General features: G+C 41.2%; 1 protein-coding gene across 4 annotated transcripts; it reads left to right on the top strand.

The window, feature by feature from the left end:
- Positions 1–398: 398 nt before the first annotated feature.
- MTCH2 (mitochondrial carrier 2) lies at positions 399–22759 on the top strand. 4 transcript variants are annotated; one of them, XR_004351134.1, is made up of 14 exons: positions 399–682; positions 3154–3238; positions 3387–3493; positions 10521–10547; positions 10746–10808; positions 12297–12747; positions 13005–13056; positions 13495–13554; positions 14112–14213; positions 14914–15007; positions 15972–16019; positions 16956–17023; positions 19248–19323; positions 21232–21441. XR_004351134.1 is itself a non-coding variant. In XM_032640660.1 (13 exons), exons 1-13 carry the CDS (start codon positions 596–598, stop codon positions 21316–21318), a joined length of 912 nt encoding a protein of 303 aa, XP_032496551.1. In that variant the 5' UTR covers positions 402–595; the 3' UTR covers positions 21319–22759. The 4 variants fall into 4 exon arrangements, 3 of the variants coding, with proteins under 3 accessions (XP_032496551.1, XP_032496552.1, XP_032496553.1); XM_032640660.1 differs by lacking the exon at positions 14112–14213 and having other exon boundaries at positions 402–682; positions 12690–12747; positions 21232–22759; XM_032640661.1 differs by lacking the exon at positions 14112–14213 and having other exon boundaries at positions 406–682; positions 21232–22759.
- The last annotated feature ends 372 nt before the right edge of the window (positions 22760–23131 follow it).

The raw sequence follows: 23131 nt of genomic DNA, 5'->3' as shown, positions 1-23131 counted from the left end.
GGGGAGGTAAGTTTAAATAGACGTCAGAGAAGGCGTTTCTGAGAAGTTAACATTAACTGAACGAATGAGTACATGTATAGCAACCCCCGATGGATTCATTTTTCAAACTTATCTAGTTTTGCTGGCCATTAGATTGTTTATGATTCTGATGCTGAATACTCTTTGGAGCTTATGTTGCTGATGCCAAAAGCGCAAGGGCAGAAGCGAAGAACATGGACGAACCCTTTCCAATTCATTTCACTCCTGTGACCTTGCCTTTGCCGTCAGGGTCACTCCCCACCGCCACACCCGTTCTTCTGCCCCCGGATGCTTCCAGCCTGCGCAAGCGCAGGAGAAACTGCTGTTCCTAGTGGAGGGCGCGGATTCCACCCCAAAACGCATGCGCCCCGGGCTCGCAAGCCCCGCCCCGACCTCTGTGCCCGCTCGCGAGCCCTTGCCAATTCTCGGGGCGGGGACTGCGCGGGGAGACGCGCGCCGGTGCGTGCGTGCTCCCGGGCCGCGGGCGGGCCAGTGAAGCTCGCGGCCCTGGCACGTGATCCCGGATCGGCGTGGTAGCTTGGTGGCTCCGTCTGTCTGTCCGTCCGCGGGTGCCATCATGGCGGACGCGGCCAGTCAGGTGCTCCTGGGCTCCGGTCTCACCATCCTGTCCCAGCCGCTCATGTACGTGAAGGTGCTCATCCAGGTATGAGTCGTCGCCTTTCCCTTCCTCGCCCGGCGCCCTGTTCGGTCGCCGCTGCCCAAGGCGCCTGAGAACCGGCTCCAACCTTCAGGGCCTTCAGTCTCCTGAGATGCTGCTCCTTCTTTGCTGCCCGCCCCTTCCTTCCCGGCAGGGACGACTTCCACCGTCCGCTGAGCTCCCACTGCCCGTGGGCCTTCCCGAGGTCTCGCCTCCCAGCCAAGCCGTGAGGCCCGCTCCTTTCCTGGTATCCGGCTGCCGCCCTGCCCTGCCCTGCCCTGCCTGATGGCTCCCCTGAACTTTGTTTTCTCTTCCCTGAGGTTGATCCTGGCTGGGCGCCGCCAAGGGCTTACCAACCTTTCTTTCTCCGCTGCTCTGAAATGAGCATCCTTCTCTCCGCCCCGGCCCCAAACGCAAGACGTGAAATCTGTTGAAGACAAATTTGAAATTCGAGGGGAGCCAACACTTTATTAGCTTTTGTTTTCTCTTTTTTGGTTGCTGTTACTACTGCGCTTCTGTTCTGAGATTTAGCACCAGATACCCAGAGAAACACAAGGAGTTCATTCAGAAGTGATCATCAAGCGGTTGATGAGTCAAATTTCGGAAGGATCCACTGAACCCTCTTCAGCAGCAGCCCATGTGGCTCATGACAGTGAGAAATCACATGTCAGAGTGATGTGAAATCAGTTCAGTTGAAAGTTTTATCGAGTTTAAGTATATATGTTAGTTTCTAATATACTGTGAAATAATTCTTAAATGGCATTTTATATTCACAGGCAAGTTTGCCCGGTTTTAGCTGACTGTAGACCATTAGGTAGTATTGTTCAGTTGCCTTTCTGAATTTCCCTGTCACGGGCAGGTCATTCATTTTTTTAACTTTTGTTGAGAGTTGACGTAATTACATCATGCATAGTACCAAGGACAGAACCCCTGTCCTCGCCATCTGCCTTTCTGTCAGAAATATGCAAGACACTAGGGAAGGTCTCATTTTTTATTTTTTGAGTTAATGATACTAATCCATATTATGTGTTGCTGAGTTGACCCTTGTGGATTCAGAACCTATATGTAAAAAACTATTGTAAAATAAGTTGTTTAAAGTAAGAACGAAGGGAATTCCCTTGAGGTTCAGTGGTTAGGTAGGACTCCACGCTTTCACTGCTGAAGGCCCAGGTTTAATCCCTCATCTGGGAACTAAGATCCCCGCAAGCCACTAGAGGCGGCCAAAAAATAAAAGAAAGAAAGAACAAAATCTTTGAAATGTATTGTGACATCTAAAACAGAATTGGCACATTTGTAGCTAGATAATATCTGAGGTAAAAGCATTTTTCAGTAAATCTGATATAAGCCCATTACTCAGTCCTTATCCAGGAGACAAGATTTTCTAATGACATTAGAGCTCTTGCCTCAAAAACTCCTTAATCCTTATTGCACAACATTCTTGTGTTGCCAAGTGTCTCAGGGGTTTTGGTGAAATTCCCAAATACTCAGTTTTAAAAACAGTTGCACAGTGACACTTTCAGGAGTTCTTTAATTGAACAGGTTGAGAATCACAGCAGGAGAGTCAAAACCATGTCCGACAACGTTCATTCTCTCAAGTATCCCTTTGGCACTAAAGAGTCTGAATATATTGTAGAAATAAAATGATGACATTAATTCTAAAATGACTCGTTAGATTGTTCATGACAGTCTGCTCCTTTAACATGGACTTAGCTTGTAATTATTTCCCGAATGAATTATCCCCAGCTGTATCTGCATTTGCCTTTTGAGTGGTTTGTTTTGCTAGCCAAATATGAAGTTGTTGCTGGCTTAGTCTTCTCACTTTGTCCGGATATTAAAAATGTGCTTGATTTTCTTTAGAAAATATTTTTGAGCGTCCTCAGTAAACTGTAGCTTTGTTAACACAAAAATTCCCTTATTCTATTTTTAGATTGATGCCAGTCTATCTCAGCTACATGGTTTACTTTGTAGAATTTGAACCAAAAGAAAACTTGGAGTTTATTGAAAGCAGTCTTTTTTTTTTTTTTCTTTTCTTTCTTTTTTTGCGGTACGTGGGGCTCTCAGTGTCGTGGCCTCTCCCGTTGCGGAGCACAGGCTCCGGACGCACAGGCTCAGTGGCCATGGCTCACAGGCCCAGCCGCTCCGCGGCACGTGGGATCCTCCCGGACCGGGGCACGAACCCGTGTCCCCCACATCAGCAGGCGGACTCTCAACCACTGCGCTACCAGGGGAGCCTGTAACCAGTCTTAAACAAGTGACAAAATTAAAAACAAAACAAAAGAACACACCAGAACTGACAAGGATGATACTTCATCACTGTCTTGGAAAATATACACTGCATTTTAACTTGTGTTAAAAATTATAACTCTAAAAAATATGTATATATATATAACTCTAAATTTGTTCTTTATTCAAGACCTTGCAACTCAGGCATTCCCGGGAATGTTGCCTAGTATTGATTTAGTCTCTTGTTTTTAAAGGTGGGATATGAGCCTCTTCCTCCAACAATAGGACGAAATATTTTTGGGCGGCAAGTTTGTCAGCTTCCAGGTCTCTTTTGTTATGGTAAGTGTCTTTGATTTATTTGGAATTGGAGGACTTTGAAGGGTGTGATAGGAGTTACTGAAAGAATATATAGTAAGCATGTTTCCTTGAAATTTCTACGTAACCATTACTTTCAACTAGAATGTAAATCTCCTACTTGTGTTCTTAGCTCAGCACATTGCGAGCATCGATGGGAAGCGTGGGTTGTTCACAGGCTTAACTCCAAGACTGTGTTCAGGGGTCCTTGGAACTGTGGTCCATGGTAAAGTTTTACAGGTAAGAAGAAAATCAATCCATCTTCCCATAGATTTAGATAACCTTTTCTTTTTCTTTTAACATCTTTATTGGAGTATAATTGCTTTACAATGGTGTGTTAGTTTCTGCTTTATAACAAAGTGAATCAGCTATACATATACATATGTTCCCATATCTCCTCCCTCTTGGGTCTCCCTTCCATCCTCCCTGTCCCACCCCTCTAGGTGGTCACAAAGCATTGAGCTAGATAACCTTTTTTTAAAAATTTTTTTAATTTATTTATTTTTGGCTGCATTGGGTCTTAGTTGCTGCGCGTGGGCTTTTCTCTAGCTGCGGCGAGTGGGGACTAGTCTTCATTGTGGTGCGCGGGCTTCTCATTGCCATGGCTTCTCTTGTGGAGCACGGGCTCTAGGCGCACGGGTTTCAGTAGTTGTGGCTTGCAGGCTCTAGAGTGCAGGCTCAGTAGTTGTGGCGCATGGACTTAGTTGATCTACGGCACGTGGGACCTTCCCGGACCAGGGCTCGAACCCGTGTCCCCTGCGTTGGCAGGGGGATTCTCAACCACTGCGCCACCAGAGAAGCCCTAGATAACCTTTTACGTGCAATTTGATCAAGAGCAGTTTCAAAGATATACGTCTTTACATCCATGGCCTTTCTTCCTCTTGAAAAACATTTACTTGAAATACCCATTCTTAATTCTTTCCTGGAAAGCAAGGAGAATTTGTATAAAATGAAGTAATTGATTTTGATCTACACAAGCTTCTTCCTCTGGACCAGTTGTTCTGAGCAGAAATTAAGTACACTCATTTGAGCTCCTGTGTAGCTCATATTATTTCTTTGAAGGAGGAAGGAAGCTGGTTAAAACATACATTTCTTTCTCATGTTATTTTCCTCTTATTCCTAGTGTTACTCCTAGTAAATGTTTTCTGTTACAAATTTATTTTTTTTTTAACTTAACAAGATAAACGTTAAAGTAGGATAGTGTTTATTTGTGACTGTTTATTTCAGTAGTACTCAGTACGGGGAATTCCCTGGTGGTGCAGTGTTTAGGATTCCACACTTCCACTGCAGAGGGCATGGGTTCGATCCCTGGTCAGGGTACTGAGATCCCACAGTCTGCAAGGCTCGGCCGAAAAAAAAAAAAAAGACCACTGCCAATAGTAATTGGTACAATCCTCCATGTATATTTTAAGGCTTTAATGTTGGCCCAATTCTGCTTTTTTATCATTTGATGAGCAAATCGTGGTGGCGTTAATCAGTTTCATGATCTGATTGGCTTAGGTTTTAAATTCTTTTCAGACTTTGTTGAATTGAGTTGGAGAGGTTTTCCAGTTAGTTCCTCACGTGGAAGCAGTTTTGTTATTCATTGTACTTGCTCTTGTCGTCATGCCTGTGGACTGAATGTTAGAAGCAGCGTTTTGGGTGGCCCGTGGGTCAGAGTGATGGAGCTTTAATGGGCCGGTGTTTTTGGTGGATTGATTACTGCTCTTTTCCAGCCACACTGTACTTTGGCTCAGTGGAAGCGTTCCTGTTACCTAAATGAGGTTTAGATTTTCATGTGGGAAAGTAGTTGTCATCTAGTTCAAAGAGGTTTATGTATAGACCAAGAGTGAAATTACTGCTTGAGATCAAGTTAAGGAAAAGTAAGACAAACTTGAGGTAACCAAGTACCTGGAATATGTGTTTCACATGTAGCCCGATGAAATAGAACAGGGTATTGGTACTATAGTTAGTATCAAAAGCAACTAATACAATCAAGAAGAAAGACCAATTCAGGTCTTTCTGAACAAGAAAGAGTTCTGTATATCTGAACAAGAATTAAATTGAAATCTGTTTAGAATAATGTAGGAGAGACAGGTTGAAAATTTTATTAATGGAGTGAAAACCAAAGTCTAGAAATGAGTGAGGATTTTTAAAAACTCCTGAAACTGTTAGAATTAATTCTGGCCAAAGACCTGGAATTTGACCAAAAACCATCATTTCGCTTAATCATGTTGTTTGTTCTCTTTCCTCTGATTTTATTTTAAAAATGTAATTCTTTTCGTAAAAGACAGTGTTCTCTCTTTTTTAAATCTGGTTAGGACTAGGAGGTCAGTTGTCTGGTTCTTGTATTTCACCTAGCCCATCTTCTATTTCTGAAATATCCCACAAATAATGTTTCCTCTTCCAGTGCAGTCTGAGCTCTGGCAGTTTCATGTTCTCTTCTCCAAAAGAATAAAGCATCTTCTCTCTTGCTTGGTTTGGAAACAGTCAGATACAAAAGGAAAAGTGAGGTGGTTTCAGCTATCAGACTTAGCACCAATTCTCTGTTCTTTGTACAGTGAAGAAAAGCATCTTGCCCTAATTTGGTATTAGACCTGCTTTTTCCGTGAAAAAGCCCTGAGGCTTTTTCCAGAGCCTTAGTCCTAAGCTATGTTTTGTGTTTTTTTGGTTTTTTAAAATTTATTTATTTTACTTTTGTCTGCGTTGGGTCTTTTGGCTGCACGCGGGTTTTCTCTCGTTGCGGCGAGCAGGGGCTACTCTTCGTTGTGATGCGCAGGCTTCTCATCGTGGTGGCTTCTCTTGTTGCAGAGCACCAGCTCTAGGTGCGCAGGCTTCAGTAGCTGAGGTGTGCAGGCTTCAGTAGTTGTGATATGCGGGCTCAGTAGTTGTGGCGCGTGGGCTCAGTAGTTGTGGCTCGGGGGCCGTAGAGCACGGGCTCAGTAGTTGTGGTGCATGGGCTTAGTTGCTCCGCAGCGTGTGGGATCTTCCTGCACTGGGGCTTGAACGTGTGTCCCCTGCATTGGCAGGCAGATTCTTAACCATTGCGCCACCAGGGAAGCCCCTAAGCTATGTTTTTATCAATTTATTTTCTGTTATATGTGTGTGTTTAGTAAATAATGTTCTTGGATTTGGATCATCGTGTTTTCATTGTCATTTGTCTCTAGGTATTTTTTGATTTCTTCAGTGATCTCTTGGTTATTTAGTAATGTATTGTTTAGCCTCCATGTGTTTGTGTTTTTTACGATTTTTTTCCCTGTAATTGATTTCTAACCTCATAGCGTTGTGGTCAGAAAAGATACTTGATATGATTTCAATTAAATTTACTGAGGCTTAATTTGTGACCCAAGATGTGATCTATCCTGGAGAATGTTCTGTGCGCACTTGAGAAGAAAGTGTAATCTGCTGTTTTTGGATGGAATGTCCTATAAATATCAATTAAATCTATCTGGTCTGTTGTGTCATTTAAAGCTTCTGTTTCCTTATTAATTTTCTATTTGGACGATTTGTCCATTGGTGTAAGTGAGGTGTTGAAGTCCCCCACTAATATTGTGTTAACTGTCGGTTTCCTCTTTTATAGGTGTTAGCAGTTGCCTTATGTATTGAGTTGCTCCTGTGTTGGGTGCATATATATTTGTAATTGTTATATCTTCTTCTTAGATTGATCCCTTGATCATTATGTGGTTTCCTTCCTTGTCTCTTGTAACATTCTTTATTTTAAAGTCTATTTTATCTGATATGGGTATTGCTGCTCCAGCTTCCTTTCTTTTTTTTTTTTTTTGTGCGCAGTACGCGAGCCTCTCACTGTTGTGGCCTGTCCCGTTGCGGAGCACAGGCTCCGGATGTGCAGGCTCAGCGGCCATGGCTCACAGGCCCAGCCGCTACGCGGCATGTGGGATCTTCCCGGACCTGGGCATGAACCTGTGTCGCCTGCGTCGGCAGGCGGACTTTCAACCACTGCGCCACCAGGGAAGCCCCCCAGCTTTCTTTTGATTTCCATTTGTATGCAATATCTTTCTCCATCCCCTCACTTTCAGTCTGTATGTGTCCCTAGGTCTGAAGTGGGTCTCTTGTAGACAGCATATATATACAGGTCTTGTTTTTGTATCCATTCAGCCAGTCTGTGTCTTTTGGTTGGAGCATTTAAACCATTTACATTTAAGGTAATTATCAATATATATGTTCCTATTACCATTTTGTTAATTGTTTTGGGTTTGTTTTCGTAGGTCCTTTTCTTCTCTTGTTTTTCCCACTTAGAGAAGTTCCTTTAGCATTTGTTGTAGAGCTGGTTTGGTGGTGCTGAATCCTCTTAGCTTTTGCTTGTCTGTAAAGCTTTTGATTTCTCCATCGAATCTGAATGAGATCCTTGCTGGGTAGAGTAATCTTGGTTGTAGGTTCTTCCCTTTCATCACTTTAAATATGTCATGCCACTCCCTTCTGGCTTGTAGAGTTTCTGCTGAGAAATCAGCTGTTAACCTTATGGGGGTTCCTTTGTATGTTATTTATCATGTTTCCTCATTCTATGAGGCCACCATCACCCTGATACCAAAACCAGACAAAGAAACTACAAAAAAAGAAAATTACAGACCAATATCACTGATGAATACAGATGCAAAAATCCTCAACAAAATACTAGCAAACAGAATCCAACAACACATTAAAAGGATCATACACCATAATCAAGTGGGATTTATCCCAGGGATGCAAGGATTCTTCAATATATGCAAATCAATCAATGTGATACACCATATTAACAAACTGAAGAATAAAAACCATATGATCATCTCAATAGATGGAGAAAAAGCTTTTGACAAAATTCAGCACCCATTTATGATAAAACCTCTCCAGAAAGTAGGCATAGAGGGAACCTACCTCAACATAATAAAGGCCATATACAACAAACCCATAGCAAACATCATTCTCAATGGTGAAAAACTGAAAGCATTTCCTCTAAGATCAGGAACAAGACAAGGATGTCCACTCTCACCACTGCTGTTCAACATAGATTTGGAAGTCCTAGCCACAGCCATCAGAGAAGAAAAAGAAAGAAAAGGAATACAAATTGGAGAAGAAGAAGTAAAACTGTCACTGTTTGCAGATGACATGATACTATACTTAGAGAATCCTAAGGATGCCACCAGAAAACTACTAGAGCTAATCAACGAATTTGGTAAAGTTGCAGGATACAAAATTAATGCACAGAAATCTCTTGCATTCCTATACACTAATGATGAAAAATCTGAAACAGAAATTAAGGAAACACTCCCATTTACCACTGTAACAAAAAGAATAAAATACCTAGGAATAAACCTACCTAGGGAGACAAAAGTCCTGTATGCAGAAAACTATAAGACACTGATGAAAGAAATTAAAGATGATACAAACAGATGGAGAGATATACCATGTTCTTGGACTGGAAGAATCAATATTGTGAAAATGACTATGGTACCCAAAGCAATCTACAGTTTCAGTGCAATCCCTATCAAATTACCAATGGCATTTTTTACAGAACTAGAACAAAAAATCTTAAAATTTGTATTGAGACACAAAAGACCCCGAATAGCCAAAGCAGTCTTGAGGGAATAAAATGGAGCTGGAGGAATCAGACTCCCTGACTTCAGACTATACTACAAAGCTACAGTAATGAAGACAATATGGTATTGGCACAAAAACAGAAATAGATCAATGAAACAAGATAGAAAGCCCAGAGATAAACCCACGCACTTATGGTCAACTAATCTATGACAAAGGAGGCAAGGATATACAATGGAGAAAAGACTGTCTCTTCAATAAGTGATGCTGGGAAAACTGGACAGATACATGTAAAATAATGAAATTAGAATACTCCCTAACACCATACACAAAAATAAATAAAATGGATTCGAGACCTAAATGTAAGACAGGACACTATAGAACTCTTAAAGGAAAACATAGGCAGAACACTCTTTGACATAAATCACAGCAAGATCTTTCTTGATCCACCTCCTGGAGTAATGGAAATAAAAACAGAAATAAACAAATGGGACCTAATGAAACTTAAAATCTTTTGCAAAGCAAAGGAAACTACAAACAAAGAAAAGACAACCCTCAGAATGGGAGAAAATATTTGCAAACGAAGCAACGTACAAAGGATTAATCTCCAAAATATATAAACAGCTCATGCAGCTCAATTTTAAAAAAACAACCCAATCCAAAAATTGGCAGAAGACCTAAATAGCCATTTCTCCAAAGAAGACATACAGATGGCCAAGAAGCACAGGAAAAACTGCTCAACATCACTAATTATTAGAGAAATGCAAATCAAAACTACAATGAGGTATCACCTCACACCGGTTAGAATGGGCATCATGAGAAAAATCTACAAAGAACAAATGCTGGAGAGGGTGTGGAGAAAAGGGAACTCTCTTGCACTGTTGGTGGGAATGTAAAGTGATACAGCCACTAGGGAGAACAGTATGGAGCTTCCTTTAAAAAAACTAAAAATAGAATTACCATATGACCCAGCAATCCCAGTACTGGGCATATACCCAGAGAAAACCATAATTCAAAAAGACACATGCACCCCAATGTTCATTGCAGCACTATTTACAATAGCCAGGTCATGGAAGAAACCTAAATGCCCATCGATAGACGAATGGATAAAGATGATGTGGTACATATATACAATGGAATATTACTCAGCCATAAAAAGGAACGAAATTGGGTCATTTTTAGAAACTGTCATATAGAGTGAAGCCAGAAAGAGGAAAACAAATATCATATATTAACGCGTAAATGTGGAACCTAGAAAAACGGTATAGATGAACCGGTTTGCAGGGCAGAATTTGAGACACAGATGTAGAGAACAAACGTATGGACACCAAGGAGGGCATGAAGTGGGACCGGGGGTGTGGTGGTGTGATGAATCGGGAGATTGGGATTGACATATATATATACTAGTATGTATAAAATGGATAACTAAAGAACCTGCTGTATAAAAATAAATAAATGAAATTCAAATAAATAAAAATAATGTTCTTGGATTTTTGCTTTGCTTTGTTTTCCTTTTTCTTTTAGATAAGCACTTTTATGAGCTGACCAATCAGTATGTTAAATTTAGCAACAAAATCATCTTAGAGACACTTATTTCCAAGTGTTAATTAGAAGTAGAAATTAATTGGAGATATACAGCCAAAAAAATCAACTCTTTTAATTTCTGCCAATCGGTAGAGTTTTCATTTTATGTTCTGTCTCAATAACACTATGATAGCCTTAATCATCCTTTCTTTTCTTTTCTCTTCCTTTGTAGCATTACCAGGAGTGTGACAAGGCTGAGGTATGTTGGAACCAATTTCTATGCGTGAGTCCATTTTCCCTGCAAGCTACTGTTGCTCTCTGGTCCTCTTTAGGAAAAGGGACAAGCAGTCAGCTTTCCTTTCATCATAGAGAGTGTTGGTATACAGGATGGCCACCAGTTTGAACAGTTCTATTTAAAACCATCAACATATCTATCTACTTTCATTTCAATTTCCAGGAGCCAGGATCTGGAAATGTACTGAAAGAAGTTTCATCTTCCTTTGACCGAGTTATCAAGGAGGTAAGGTGATTATGATTTCTCTAAATCAGAGCAAGCTGGCAGTTGTGGAATCAGGATCATCAGGCCTGTATGTTCAGTGTCTCTTCCAAACAAAGTTAAACTTTCAATTTAATATGGGCTTTACTGCATGTAGAACATAAAGGGAGAAAAAAGCATTGCTTGCTGTTTGGAATTTCAAGGCAACATAATTTGCCCACTCATCTTTAAAACTGAAGAGGTACTGAAACCTCTTATAATAGAGTTGGAAATCTCTGGCCCAAAAGTATTAAAATAGTGGCCAGGGCCTTCGTGTGTTGGATATTATATATCCAGAAATGCTTTTACAACATTATTCTGACTTTGAGATGTCCTTATCGTCCATTTCCCACTCCTGTCTTCTGCCGTTGGAGTTTGTTGCATGCCTGACTTAATAATACTCTTTTATTTCTAGTCTTTACATTATCTAATTGTCTATAGAGACGTCACAATTTTTCATTGAAAGCTGCCTTCTAAAGTATATATCACTGAACAAACATCACTATAGGCCAAGATGTCAGATGAGTCAACTTTGTTTTTTGTAAATTTTCATGAAGTGATTTTATTTAAAAGTAGAGATGCATGTATTAATATGTGTTTTATATTTTCTTAACTTTTATTTAGTTCATCGTAAGGCTCTTAGAACTACCATTAGAGTAGGGGTGAGATCTCTTAACTAAATGAAGGTAATGTTTAAATGCAAAAACGAACGACGGACCTGCTATATTTACAGCCTACCTCCAAGTATTGTGATTGGATTTTTTACTAACCTCTTTACAGAGTTCTGGACAAGAAAGATAAGCTAGGGTAAATATAGAGCTCTAAGATACTGCAGAGTTACGGGGCTGTGGTCGAAAAACAGATGAATGTCATTGTGTTCTCCTTGAGACGTTGGTATAGATTAAATAGAGCCTGACATTTGTCTAGTGTAGATATCAGAGTATCAGAGTCTCTAAAATCACTCACAATGAGAGAGCAACTTAATAGTCTAAATACCGGCCTCATAGTTGTTTGTTTGTTTGTTTGTTTGAATTTATATATTTATTTATTTATTTTTGGCCGCGTTGGGTCTTCGTTGCTGTGCGTGGGCTTTCTAGTTGCAGCGAGCAGGGGCTACTCTTCGTTGTGCACAGGCTTCTCATTGCAGTGGCTTCTCTTGTTGTGGAGCACGGGCTCTAGGCGCTCAGGCTTCAGTAGTTGTGGCATATGGGCTCTGTAGTTGTGGCTTGCAGGCTGTAGAGCGCAGGCTCAGTAGTTGTGGTGTGCGGGTTTAGTTGCTCCACAGCATGTGGGATCTTCACAGACCAGGGCTCGAACCCGTGTCCCCTGCATTGGCAGGTGGATTCTTAACCACTGCGCCACCAGGGAAACCCCAAGCCTCTTAGTTTTATTCCAGCTAGGTTACTGTTTGCTGGTGACTTTCCCTGTTTCTTTTTTTTTTTTTTTTTTTTTTCTTTTGGCCACACCATGCAGCATGTGGAATCTTAGTTCCCGACCAGGGATCGAACCTGCACCCCATGCATTGGAAGCGCGGAGTCTTAACCACTGGACCTCCAGGGAAGTCCTTTTCCCTGTTTCTTTGCTTTTGTTTTTCTCATCTGTAAATCTGAGAAGATAACAGAAACCTGCTTTGCAGAGAAATTTTGAGAAGTAACTATAACAGTATTGAAATCCATGAGTGAGAGCTGTGCTAGAATGATAGTGTTTCACATTGCATCCCATTCAGCCTGCTCTTCCTGACTCCGGCAAGGGCAGGAGTGCTCTGGCACTCACTCTCTTACTCTACAGTGTCCACCCACATGACTTCTCTCAGGAATTTGAGTGTCGTCTATTTAGATTTCACAAGTGTATGTTGATTCTTTCTAGACAACTCGAGAGATGATGGCTCGTTCTGCTGCTACTCTCATCACACATCCCTTCCATGGTATGTTTGCAGTTGATGACTGAAATCTGAATTTTTATCTTTGATATCACCGTCTCTCCTGACTACTTAGATAGGCTGACATGAGAGTTCACTAAAGTACCTTGCCTGTGTGTTTTCTGTTTGCTTGTTTTGGCTTTTATCCAATTTATCCAGACAGCAAAGTGTCTTTCGGTGGGAAAACCTTTTTTTTTTTTTCCCCCAGGGCTATTAAAATTTATCTCGATGTAGCTTAAAAATCTTTTCTCTGTGTTCTATAGTGATCACTCTGAGATCTATGGTACAGTTCATTGGCAGAGAATCGAAGTACTGGTAAGTGTTTCTGTTTTCAAGTATTCAGGGAGATCTGTTGAAGCCAAAGTATTAGAATAATAATACTTTACATTTTTATGATGCCTTAGAGCTTATAAAACAAATTCATGTATCTTATATCATTTGATCTACACACAAAAAAAACAGTAAAATCGAAGAAAACGGCCCAGACAGGTTTAGGAGCCTCCCAGGACCTCAGGGTAAATTGCAGGACCACTGAAGCCAGAATTCACCCTGACTGCCTGTGACCACACCCTTAGGTATTAATATCTCCACTTCTATCTCTAAATGCAACCGTCTTTGCAGAGTGAGGGTGGTAGAAAAGGGAGCAGGGGTGGAGGTATAAGTTTCACCTTGTCAGAAGTGGTAATTGAATATTTTTTTTAATAGCTCCAAAATAATCTTAATGTATTTTATGTTTCTTTCTTCTGAACCTAGTGGACTTTGTGACTCCATAGCAACTATCTATCGGGAAGAGGGCATCCTAGGATTTTTTGCGTGAGTAAATTACCGATTTGTGCATGTGATTTTTGTGTGAGTGGAAAGCTTTGATGAGAACGAGGACATAACTCCTTGTTTGAACCTCAGAGAAAATGTACTCTCTGGGTTTAATTCAGGTTAAACTCCATGTAGGCCCATCTGACTTAAATTCTCTTGTAGAGATCCCAAACTTCTGCTCTGCACATCTAAAATGTGTGAAATGAGGGTTGTTGTTGTTTTTTAATAAATTCATTGAAGTTTCTACCCTTACAGTGAGTTCCCAATTACTATATAGTTGATAAAATGAGGAAAGTTAGTTTTTGAAAACTGGAAAATTATCTAACATGTATCTTCTTTATCCTGAGGGAATACGTTTCTGCACTATATTCATTCCCTTGAATTTACTTTGGAAGAACTTAGGCTACTACCCTTGTTCTTCTGTTAACAACAAAAACCGCATCATTAACTAAACGGTCCTTTTTAATCTTCAGTGTTTCCACATACTTGATTTTATGTTTGAGTATCATAAATACTCTGGGAAATAGGCAAGACAGCTACTATTATTCTCATTTTAGAGATTTAAAAAAAAGTGATGCTCTGGGAAGTTCATTTGCTGCCCATCACATAGCTGATAAGTGGTAGAAGTGGCATGTGAACGCTGGTCTTCAGTCTGTGAGGTAATGTTTGTCCCACTCTTCCACACTGCCTCACCTTGGTTAACTAGGCCCTGGAAACATATTTCTTTTGTGTGTTTTTTTTTGTTTTGCGGTACGCGGGCCTCTCACTGTTGCGGCCTCTCCCGTTGCGGAGCACAGGCTCAGCGGCCACGGCTCACGGGCCTAGCCGCTCCGCAGCATGTGGGATCTTCCCGGATCGGAGCGCGAACCCGTGTCCCCTGCATCGGCGGGCGGACTCTCAACCACTGCGCCACCAGGGAAGCCCTGGAAACATGTTTTTTGATGCCCTTCACCTGTATCTGTGTTTGGGCCATTCTCATTTTGTAATTTTTCTCATCTTTTGCCCTGCCAAATTTGAATATCAAGTAGTTTAGCAATAATCATATTTAAGTCTCTTCTCCGAAATAGGCACATTTTTTGCCTCCTTGCTTATAGTTATTAATAGTAAGCTGAACCATTGGCCATATCTTAGAGGGGTACAGCTGACCTGCATTTTTTAAATGAGAATAAAAGTCATTAGAGATTAGCCTCAAGAACAGTTATATTAACTAGAATGAATTGGTTAAGTTCTTGTGTTCAGTGTCTTTTCAGTTCTCTAGAATGTTTTGAAATTAATTCTTTGAGAAGTGTTTATATTGAGTGAATTGTCTTTTTGCTGATCACATTTCTTGGTGCTTCCTTTTATTTTTTCTTCATGTAGGGGTCTTATTCCTCGCCTCCTAGGTGACATCATTTCTTTGTGGCTCTGTAACTCACTGGCCTACCTCGTCAATACTTATGCACTGGACAGTGGGGTAGGTTGTGCCCTTGAGATGTGCTGGTGCGGACTTCATTGTATCCACCTGGCAGCTAGGTTAGCTTTAAAGTAAGATGGCAGTTGGTGTGCCAGACTCATCATTATATAGCTATATATTAATAGTCAAAATTTTAAAGGCTAATGTAGTGCCCTATAGTGTTTACTATAGAGAGAGGCACCTAGAAAGTCCCTAAGGTGTGGCAGAGTGAGCCTAAGAGTCTACCTTTCTCCATGCTGCAAGGAGATCACTTCTTTATTGAAGCCTAATGTTAGAGGACACCATGAAGCAGGATAGTTTTATAGTGTATGCAGGTGTTTCATCTAATCTGAAGTGTTAAGGGGACTCCTGTATTGGGCTTTCTAGAAACCTTAGCCTGGGGGCAGGGTGGGGGGTGAGAATCAGCCTTCCCTAAAAGCAGTGTTTCTCCAGTCTCAGCAGTTGTATACCTCTTTGAACAGAGTTAGCCCCAAAGCATGGTGGGAGCTAGGACACACCCAGGCCAGGGGTAGGACTAAAAATCCATGTGCTTGGTTTCTTGAGTATTGAGACTGATCTTCCCTACAGCATCTGGTACACAGCTAGGTGTATACGGAGGGAGTGACTTGTCCCTCAGTATACCGTCAGTGTTGTTTCCAGGGATTGTATCAATATTTCTAGGACGTCGGAAAAGGTTACCAATCTCATTTCTGTTGTTTTTGAAATCCTGAGGCTATTATATTTGTTCCGAGCCATCCTAGCCTGATATGAACTTGTCTGTTAATGTTGAATCAAGTTGATCATTTTGATCACTGCCTTTTTATGCTCATAATGTTTTATGTTCTCATCCTCTAAATTAATTTTCAAGCTGTCAAAGAAACTAATAATGCAGAGATAGAATATATTGATATGGTTGGGGACAATTAGCTGTTATATCAGCTTAATTTTCTTACTCGTTCTAATAAAGGCTTTCTTCCTGTTCTAGGTTTCCACCATGAATGAAATGAAGAGTTATTCCCAAGCTGTCACAGGAGTAAGTTTTTAAAAATCCTTTTAGCCTTTTAGGAGTAGGTTGGTTTGTTTGTTTGTTTAATATTTATTTATTTGGCTGTGCCGAGTCTTATTTGTGGCACGTGGGATCTTTGTTGCGGCATGCAGGATCTTTAGTTGTGGCATGTGGGATCTAGTTCCCTAACCAGGGATCAAATCCAGGCCCCTTGTGTTGGGAGCGTGGAGTCTTAGCCACTGGACCACCAGGGAAGTCCCTTTTTAGGAGTAGTTTTCTTTTCTTCTCTTCCCTTCTCTTTTCTTTTCTTTTCTTTTCAATTTCTTTGTCGTCACTGCTTTAAAGCAACCAGCTGTCTCACAGGAAAGTCTTTCAAATTTATTAACATTTTTCAGAGGTAAGAATAACCAAGAATCCCTGCATCATAGTAGCAGTAATAACAAGCCTACATAGTTTGGTGCTGTTCAGCTTTCAGAGGGGGTAAGTGGGCGCTTCTCATCACAGATCTGCCCCTGCTTCTCACTGTGTCGTGCTGAACCTATATTGGAAACTGCACCCTCTTGAATCACGTGGAGTCTTCCAGTAGTTGACTTTGGAAGTAGTTTCCATTGTCTGTGGAAGGATATTCATGTTGTCTTGTTTTCTTCAGGGCTGTTTTGAAATGCTTATTGTATTTAGTTGTATTTACTTTTAAATGATGAAGTTCAGTTTTATTTGAATGTGGGCTCAATCACAGAATAAGCGAAGCCTTCTGGTCTTTGGTTAAAAGGTTGCACGTAGTGGTATGGTAAGAGGAGGAGACATCTGCAGGCTCAAAAGCGTGTAATTTAGTCTCTCCTGGGATACTGAGAAAGCAAGACCAATGTTGGAGTGTTTGACCACAGTGGCACTAAGACTAAGGGAGAAGAATAAAGGAGACTAGGAATGACTTAGTAACTTAGCTGTCTTTTTACTCTTTTACAGTTTTTTGCCAGTATGCTGACGTATCCCTTTGTGCTTGTCTCTAATCTTATGGCTGTCAACAACTGTGGGTAAGTGCCTTGCGTTTCTTATCTTAGTAGTTGGCTGCCTGTATGCCTGACAGGTAGGGCAGTCCTGGTAGAAATTTGGGGAGGATAGTACAGTTGTTGCTGTTAATAGATTTCCTAATTTTTTTCTCTGTCTGCCCCATGTACCAGCAGTCCCATCAATTTGTATTATAAGCAGCCACTTCATATCCTTTTTTGGAATAGAGAAGGGCACAAATAATATTTCTCAAGCATTTATAAATAATGTGCACTTGCCAGTAGTCTAGGTTCTTTTCTGAAAAGGGTGGAAAAATTACCAAATTACTCTACTTTCACATTTAAAAAAAAAAGAAAAAAAAGAACTTTTTAATTTATTTTTGGCCACGAGGTGCGGCATGCAGGATCTTAGCTCCCTGGCCAGGGATCGAACCCATGCCTCCTGCATTGGTAGCGCAGAGTCTTAACCACTGGACCGCCAGGGAAGTCCCTCCGTTAGTTCTTTATTTATTTAGTGCGTTTTTTTTTTTTTTTTTTTTTTTTGGGTACGCGGCCTCTCACTGTTGTGGCCTCTCCCGTTGCGGAGCACAGGCTCCGGACGCGCAGGCTCAGCGGCCATGGCTCACGGGCCCAGCCGCTCCGCGGCATGTGGGATCTTCCCGGACCGGGGCACGAACCCGTGTCCCCTGCATCGGCAGGTGGACTCTCAACCACTGTGCCACCAGGGAAGCCCCCTCCTTTATTTTAAGTCCTTATCCTCTCTTTCGAAAGTTACAAAAGGTATGTCAGGGATTGAATGACAACCTGTACCTGTTTTTCCTCAGGGCTTCATGGAGAAAGTGAGTTTTCAAGTAAGAAAAGTAGGAAATTTGGTTGAAAATGGAAAGTTTCTTGACCTTTCATGTACTGGTTGAGGAAGGGGTGGGTGTGGTGTTGGACACCACTGATTTCCAGCTTCTAGGCGCCATCTGACTCTACCAGGTTGGACAGAAGTTTTGCCTCTTTTTTTTTGAATTAAAAAAAAATTTTTTTAGCCAGGCTGCACGGCTTGCAGGATCTCAATTCCCCAACCAGGGATCAAACCTGCAACCCTTGCAGTGGAAGCACGGATTCATTTTTTTTTTTTAATATTTATTGATTAACAAATATTTATTGAGTATATATGGTGTACTGCTATAAAGTGAATGGTGGTTTTTGGTTTTTTTTTAATTTATTTTATTTTCGGCTGTGTTGGGTCTTTGTTGCTGTGCGCGGGCTTTCTCTAGTTGTAGTGAGCGGTGGCTACTCTTCATTGCAGTGCATGGGCTTCTCATTGCGGTGGCTTCTCGTTGCAGAGCACGGGCTGTAGGTGCACGGGATTCAGTAGTTGCAGCACGCGGGCTCAGTAGTAGTGGCTCGCGGGGCTCTAGAGCGCAGGCTCAGTAGTTGTGATGCACGGGCTTAGTTGCTCCACAGCATGTGGAATCTTCCTGGACCAGGGCTCAAGGCCATGACCCCTGCCTTGGCAGGTGGATTCTTAACCACTGCGCCACTGGGGAAGCCCGGAAGCACGGATTCTTAACCACTGGACTGCCAGGGAAGTCCCAGAAGTTTTGCCTCTTGATTTTTGCCTCTGTTCCTCTGGAGTACCTACCACAATATGCCATTGTACATGTCATTGTTTTCAAACAAGATATCAAATTGACAGCTGTGTGGAGTTTGTTTTGTGATTTGTGGAGCAGCTGCCACATTTCGGCCCAGAGCAGGCTTGAAGGATTAGTTAAGTGTGTTGTTGTTGTCTTTGTTGTTGTTACTATTATTATTTGCAGTTTTTGAGAGAGGAAATGATAAGGAGTTATACCTGGGTAAGAGCATGTAGTCACCGCCATTTCACACCACTGTCCATTGTCAAGTTTGGAGTCTTTTGAATACTACTTAGTTTTTAAATTCCCTTTCCCTGCTTTTTAATCACATAATTACTATGTTCTAGGATTTCATTTGTCCACAAATTTAAACCTAGATGTTTTAGAAAGTACATGACTGGTTCAAGTTTCTGTTTCTGTTATGTTGATTCAAAACCTAAATGTAAGAGAGGGCGATCCATTTTGGATGCTCAGTCTTTCCCCTGCTCCAACAGAATTTGTTTCTTCAGAACTAAAATTGCTTCTCAGGGAACTTTCCAGGAAGAATATTTTGACAAAGATTTACTGAGCTCTTGAGAGAATGTTTTCTAAATGTTGACTTCAGTAGCTAACCTGTTCTTCTATTTCAGGCTTGCTGGTGGATGTCCTCCCTACTCCCCAGTATATTCTTCTTGGATAGATTGCTGGTGCATGCTACAAAAAGAGGTACTTCTCTCTCATTCTCTGTCTCCCTCCCTCCCTCTCCCCTCCTCGTATTTTATTTTGTTTTTGTTTTTTTTCTTAAATGTCTCTGGAATCCCAGGTTAATTCTTGTAGGTTATCCTTTAGTTACCAATTAATGTACCCTTTTCAATGTTCCATATGTCACTCTGGCATAGTAATAAAATGTACTGCTTGGGAATCAGGAGAGGTAGTGAAGAATTAAGAATTCCTAGATGTGATTCTGGAAGCCATTTGAGTGATCACATTCAAATTACAAATAAGGTCTGGGTAGACAGTTTTCCTGGTTGTTAAAATGATGCCCTTGATTTCAGATTATTTTTTCCAACCTCACCTTTTTGTAACTTTTCAGAATCTCCTAATATATTCAGGTGTTTTCCTACAGTATTTAGAGAAGCTGAGAAATAAAAAGTTATTTAATTATGACATTATTTGTCACAGTGTTGTTGAAAGGGCTGGTCTCTTACTTCTAGAGTCATGTTAGTGGATGATTTTGTCCAGACTCCAATTGTGAGGTGTAGGTCTTCTCCAGCCAAAAGTTCTTGATGAATCTAGGCAGAGCTTTATTAGGAACCAAAATGATAAATGGCTGTGGGCTGTGGAATCACTAAAATGGCCATCAGTTGAAAGCTGTTTTTGAATGGGAAGCACTCTTTAAAGGATTGTAGAAGAAATGGTATGAGGAAACTCTTTGTTGCATTATATTATAGCACTGGTGACACATAGGAGAAAGACCTTTGTTCGCAGGGCTCAGGCTTCCCAGCCTGAACTCTGAATGCAAAGGCCTAGGTGCTGCTGGGGGGGCTTTTGCTCAGCATGCCCAACAAGCCCTTCTGTGAACCCCGGCCAGGACACTTGGATGGTTGCCAGACAGACCTAACATGAACATTCTGGGTTTCATTCTGAGTTTTACATTCTCGGTGTTACAGTCTCCTTTTGTGGTCCCCATTTAAAAGGAAAGGTGGCCCTTCTTTCCCCGCTTCCTAACCAGCCCCCTGCTATAGGAAGAAAGCAAATAGAAAATTAGTAGGGTATCAGACACCTTACCTAGGGAACGGTTAGTCCTTTAAATGCTTAAGACAACAGCAAATCTTAACTGAGCACTTACTGTATATGAGGCATTATGCTAAGAGTTTTTCATGTATCAGCTCACATAACCGTCAACACAGCCGTGTGAGGATAGGTACCGTTCTTTATCATCCCACCTCACATATGAAGAACGGGGACTTTGAACGGTTAAATAATGCCAATCATGTAACCCAAGGTCACACAGCCAGTGTTTGGGAGAGCAGGATCTACATGCAGGCTGTCTAACTTCAGAGTCTACTCATTTAAACTCACAACATTACTACTTTAATTATAAGATTTTCTAAGTACTCCCTAGAGATCTACCATTCCATTCAAAACAAATAAAAGCTGGCACAGGGACTTCCCTGGCGGTCCAGTGGTTAAGACTCCACGCTTCCACCGCAGGGGGCGCAGGTTCAATCCCTGGTCAGGGAACTAAGATCCCATGTGCCACGCGGTCGAAAAAACAAACAAACAAACAGAAACTGGCACTTAACTGCGTGATAGGACTGTTCTCAACACTTGATATGAATTGACTTGATAATCCGGCTAGCTAGCAAGTGGCAGAGCCAGGATCCAAACTGGGAATTCTGTCTAAATAGGTAAGAAGTACTTGCCTTGATCGGTGTGTCAGAATTGTAGTTAATTCCACAGAAGCTCAGCTTAAGTCAGAGAGTACAAACTGCTACTCTGTAGTGATAGTCCCGGTTTTATCCTGGTCATTTTAGTCATGTTTCTCAGAAATATGTCCAGTTGTCTCTGCTGATTTGGACTGGCTGACCTCATTTTCGCAGTAGACTTTATTTGTATTTTTTTTTTTTCCAGGGAAGTATGAGCCGAGGAAATAGCTTGTTTTTCCGGAAGGTCCCCTTTGGGAAGACTTACTGTTATGACCTGAGGATGTTAATTTGAAGATATGGGGCAGGGACAGTGACATTTCTATAGTCCCAGATGCACAGAATTATGGGAGAGAATGTTGATTTCTATACAGTGTGGCACGCTTTTTTAATAATCATTTAATCTTGGGAAAATGGAGGTGTTTGGTGTCTGCCTTTTTTTGTTCTTTTTTCCAGCACAACATAATTTACCACTGATATTCCCCCTTTAGTTATCCTGAAACATTTTTACTCCAGATTATTTTACTTAAAGAAAGAAGTTGCATTTACCTAAAGGTGCAGGCAGGTTGTCATGCAATTTGAGTCTTAATTTAAGGCTTTGTAAAGTGAAGAGTACAATCCTGTGAAGAAAGAGAAATAGTTGTTTGAAACTTAAGAAAATGAATAAGGCAAGTGATATGGGAGGTTATAAGTTACCGTTTTTTTAGTAGACCTTAAAAACTCAGCAGCATCCACCGGAGTCTGTCTCCCGGTATATTCCTCTAAGCACATTTAATTAACCCTGTCTCTCAACTCCAAAGAAAGGACAATACCCTGCTAATCTACCCTAGAAAATCTCTGCGTGAGGCATCCATGCCTTCAGTCTGTTATTGCAAAGCAATAAATTGTGTTGCCAACAACAACAAAAAAGGACGATTAGAATATAAGCAAGGTTTGGAAAGGAAGCATAATGGCTTTTTTTTTTCCCAAAAGAAATTCTTATTATATAAAATATGAAAAGCAAATACTGCGGCATTAGTCCCCTTCTCTAAGAGCTAAGTCTTTGCCAACCCCTAAATTACATCATTATACAGTTCTAATTGTATATAATCTTTTGTGCTTCTGTTTGTTATTTTGTTTTTGTTGTTGCAGAAGGTGAGTAGTTTGTTTTTCATTCCTAATGACACACTTGGAAGGTATACTTGTAACTTCACGTTTGGTAATGCAGACGTAAGTCCACAAGATTCTTAGGATATTGACCACCTCGCATGTCATACCCTCAGTTAGGCATGGTAGCGTTCAGAGGAGGGGGAAAAAAATCATTTTAGAAGGGCATAAATTTCCACTGAAACATAAAGATCTTATTTACTCAGGCCTTTTAGAAGCAGGTTAAAAAGCTCTAAAATGAGAAAGCATTTGGTTTCACTTACTTAAATCCACTGGGTTGTTGCCAAATGAATAAGCATTGAATTTGCTCTTTCTCAGAAGAATTTGCTACTTCCCTATCAAAGCTGCAGCACCCACAATATTAGAGTGGGCGTGCAGGGTCTTCTCCCTCTCCCGGGGTTTAGGAATGTAGCCTGAAGCTCCCAAGTAGCTTACCTTGAAATGTCTTTGATGTCTCTTTGTCTCAAAAAGGAATGTAAATTTTATATTCTATTCAATAGTATCTGCATTTGTTTTAATATAAAAATGTTTTGCATTACCTACTGTTTTTCCCAAAAAAAATCTTCAAGTAAAGGTGATCTGGGAAGATGTGCCTTGTGTATTATCCTGTGGCTTCAGTTCTCGTACATGCTACTGCCTGCCTAGCTGAGAAGCTTGTCTGACTGCGAGAACCAGTCTACCACCAGCGGGCGCCAAGGCTTTGGCTTTGCCTATGAAAGTCGGGCTGTGGAAAAATTTCACCAAGGCCTGGCTTCATTCAGAGTACTGGCTGATCAATCTAACTGCGTCCAAGCTATAAGTCCCATAAGAGTGCTATACCCGTGGTCCTCCATAAAACTTTATAAGCCGTTAACATACTCAGAGTCTGAAATTTATTCAGGGGCTAGTAAATGCAGGTAGGTAGGTACTCTTAAGATACGCATGCAAGGGCTTCCCTGGTGGCGCAGTGGTTGAGAGTCCAC

This window comes from Phocoena sinus, chromosome 8 (assembly GCF_008692025.1).
Source record: "Phocoena sinus isolate mPhoSin1 chromosome 8, mPhoSin1.pri, whole genome shotgun sequence".
NCBI classification, from domain to species: domain Eukaryota; kingdom Metazoa; phylum Chordata; class Mammalia; order Artiodactyla; family Phocoenidae; genus Phocoena; species Phocoena sinus.
The sequence above is the reverse complement of the archived record's forward strand: the minus strand, read 5'-3'. Positions and strand labels throughout refer to the sequence as shown.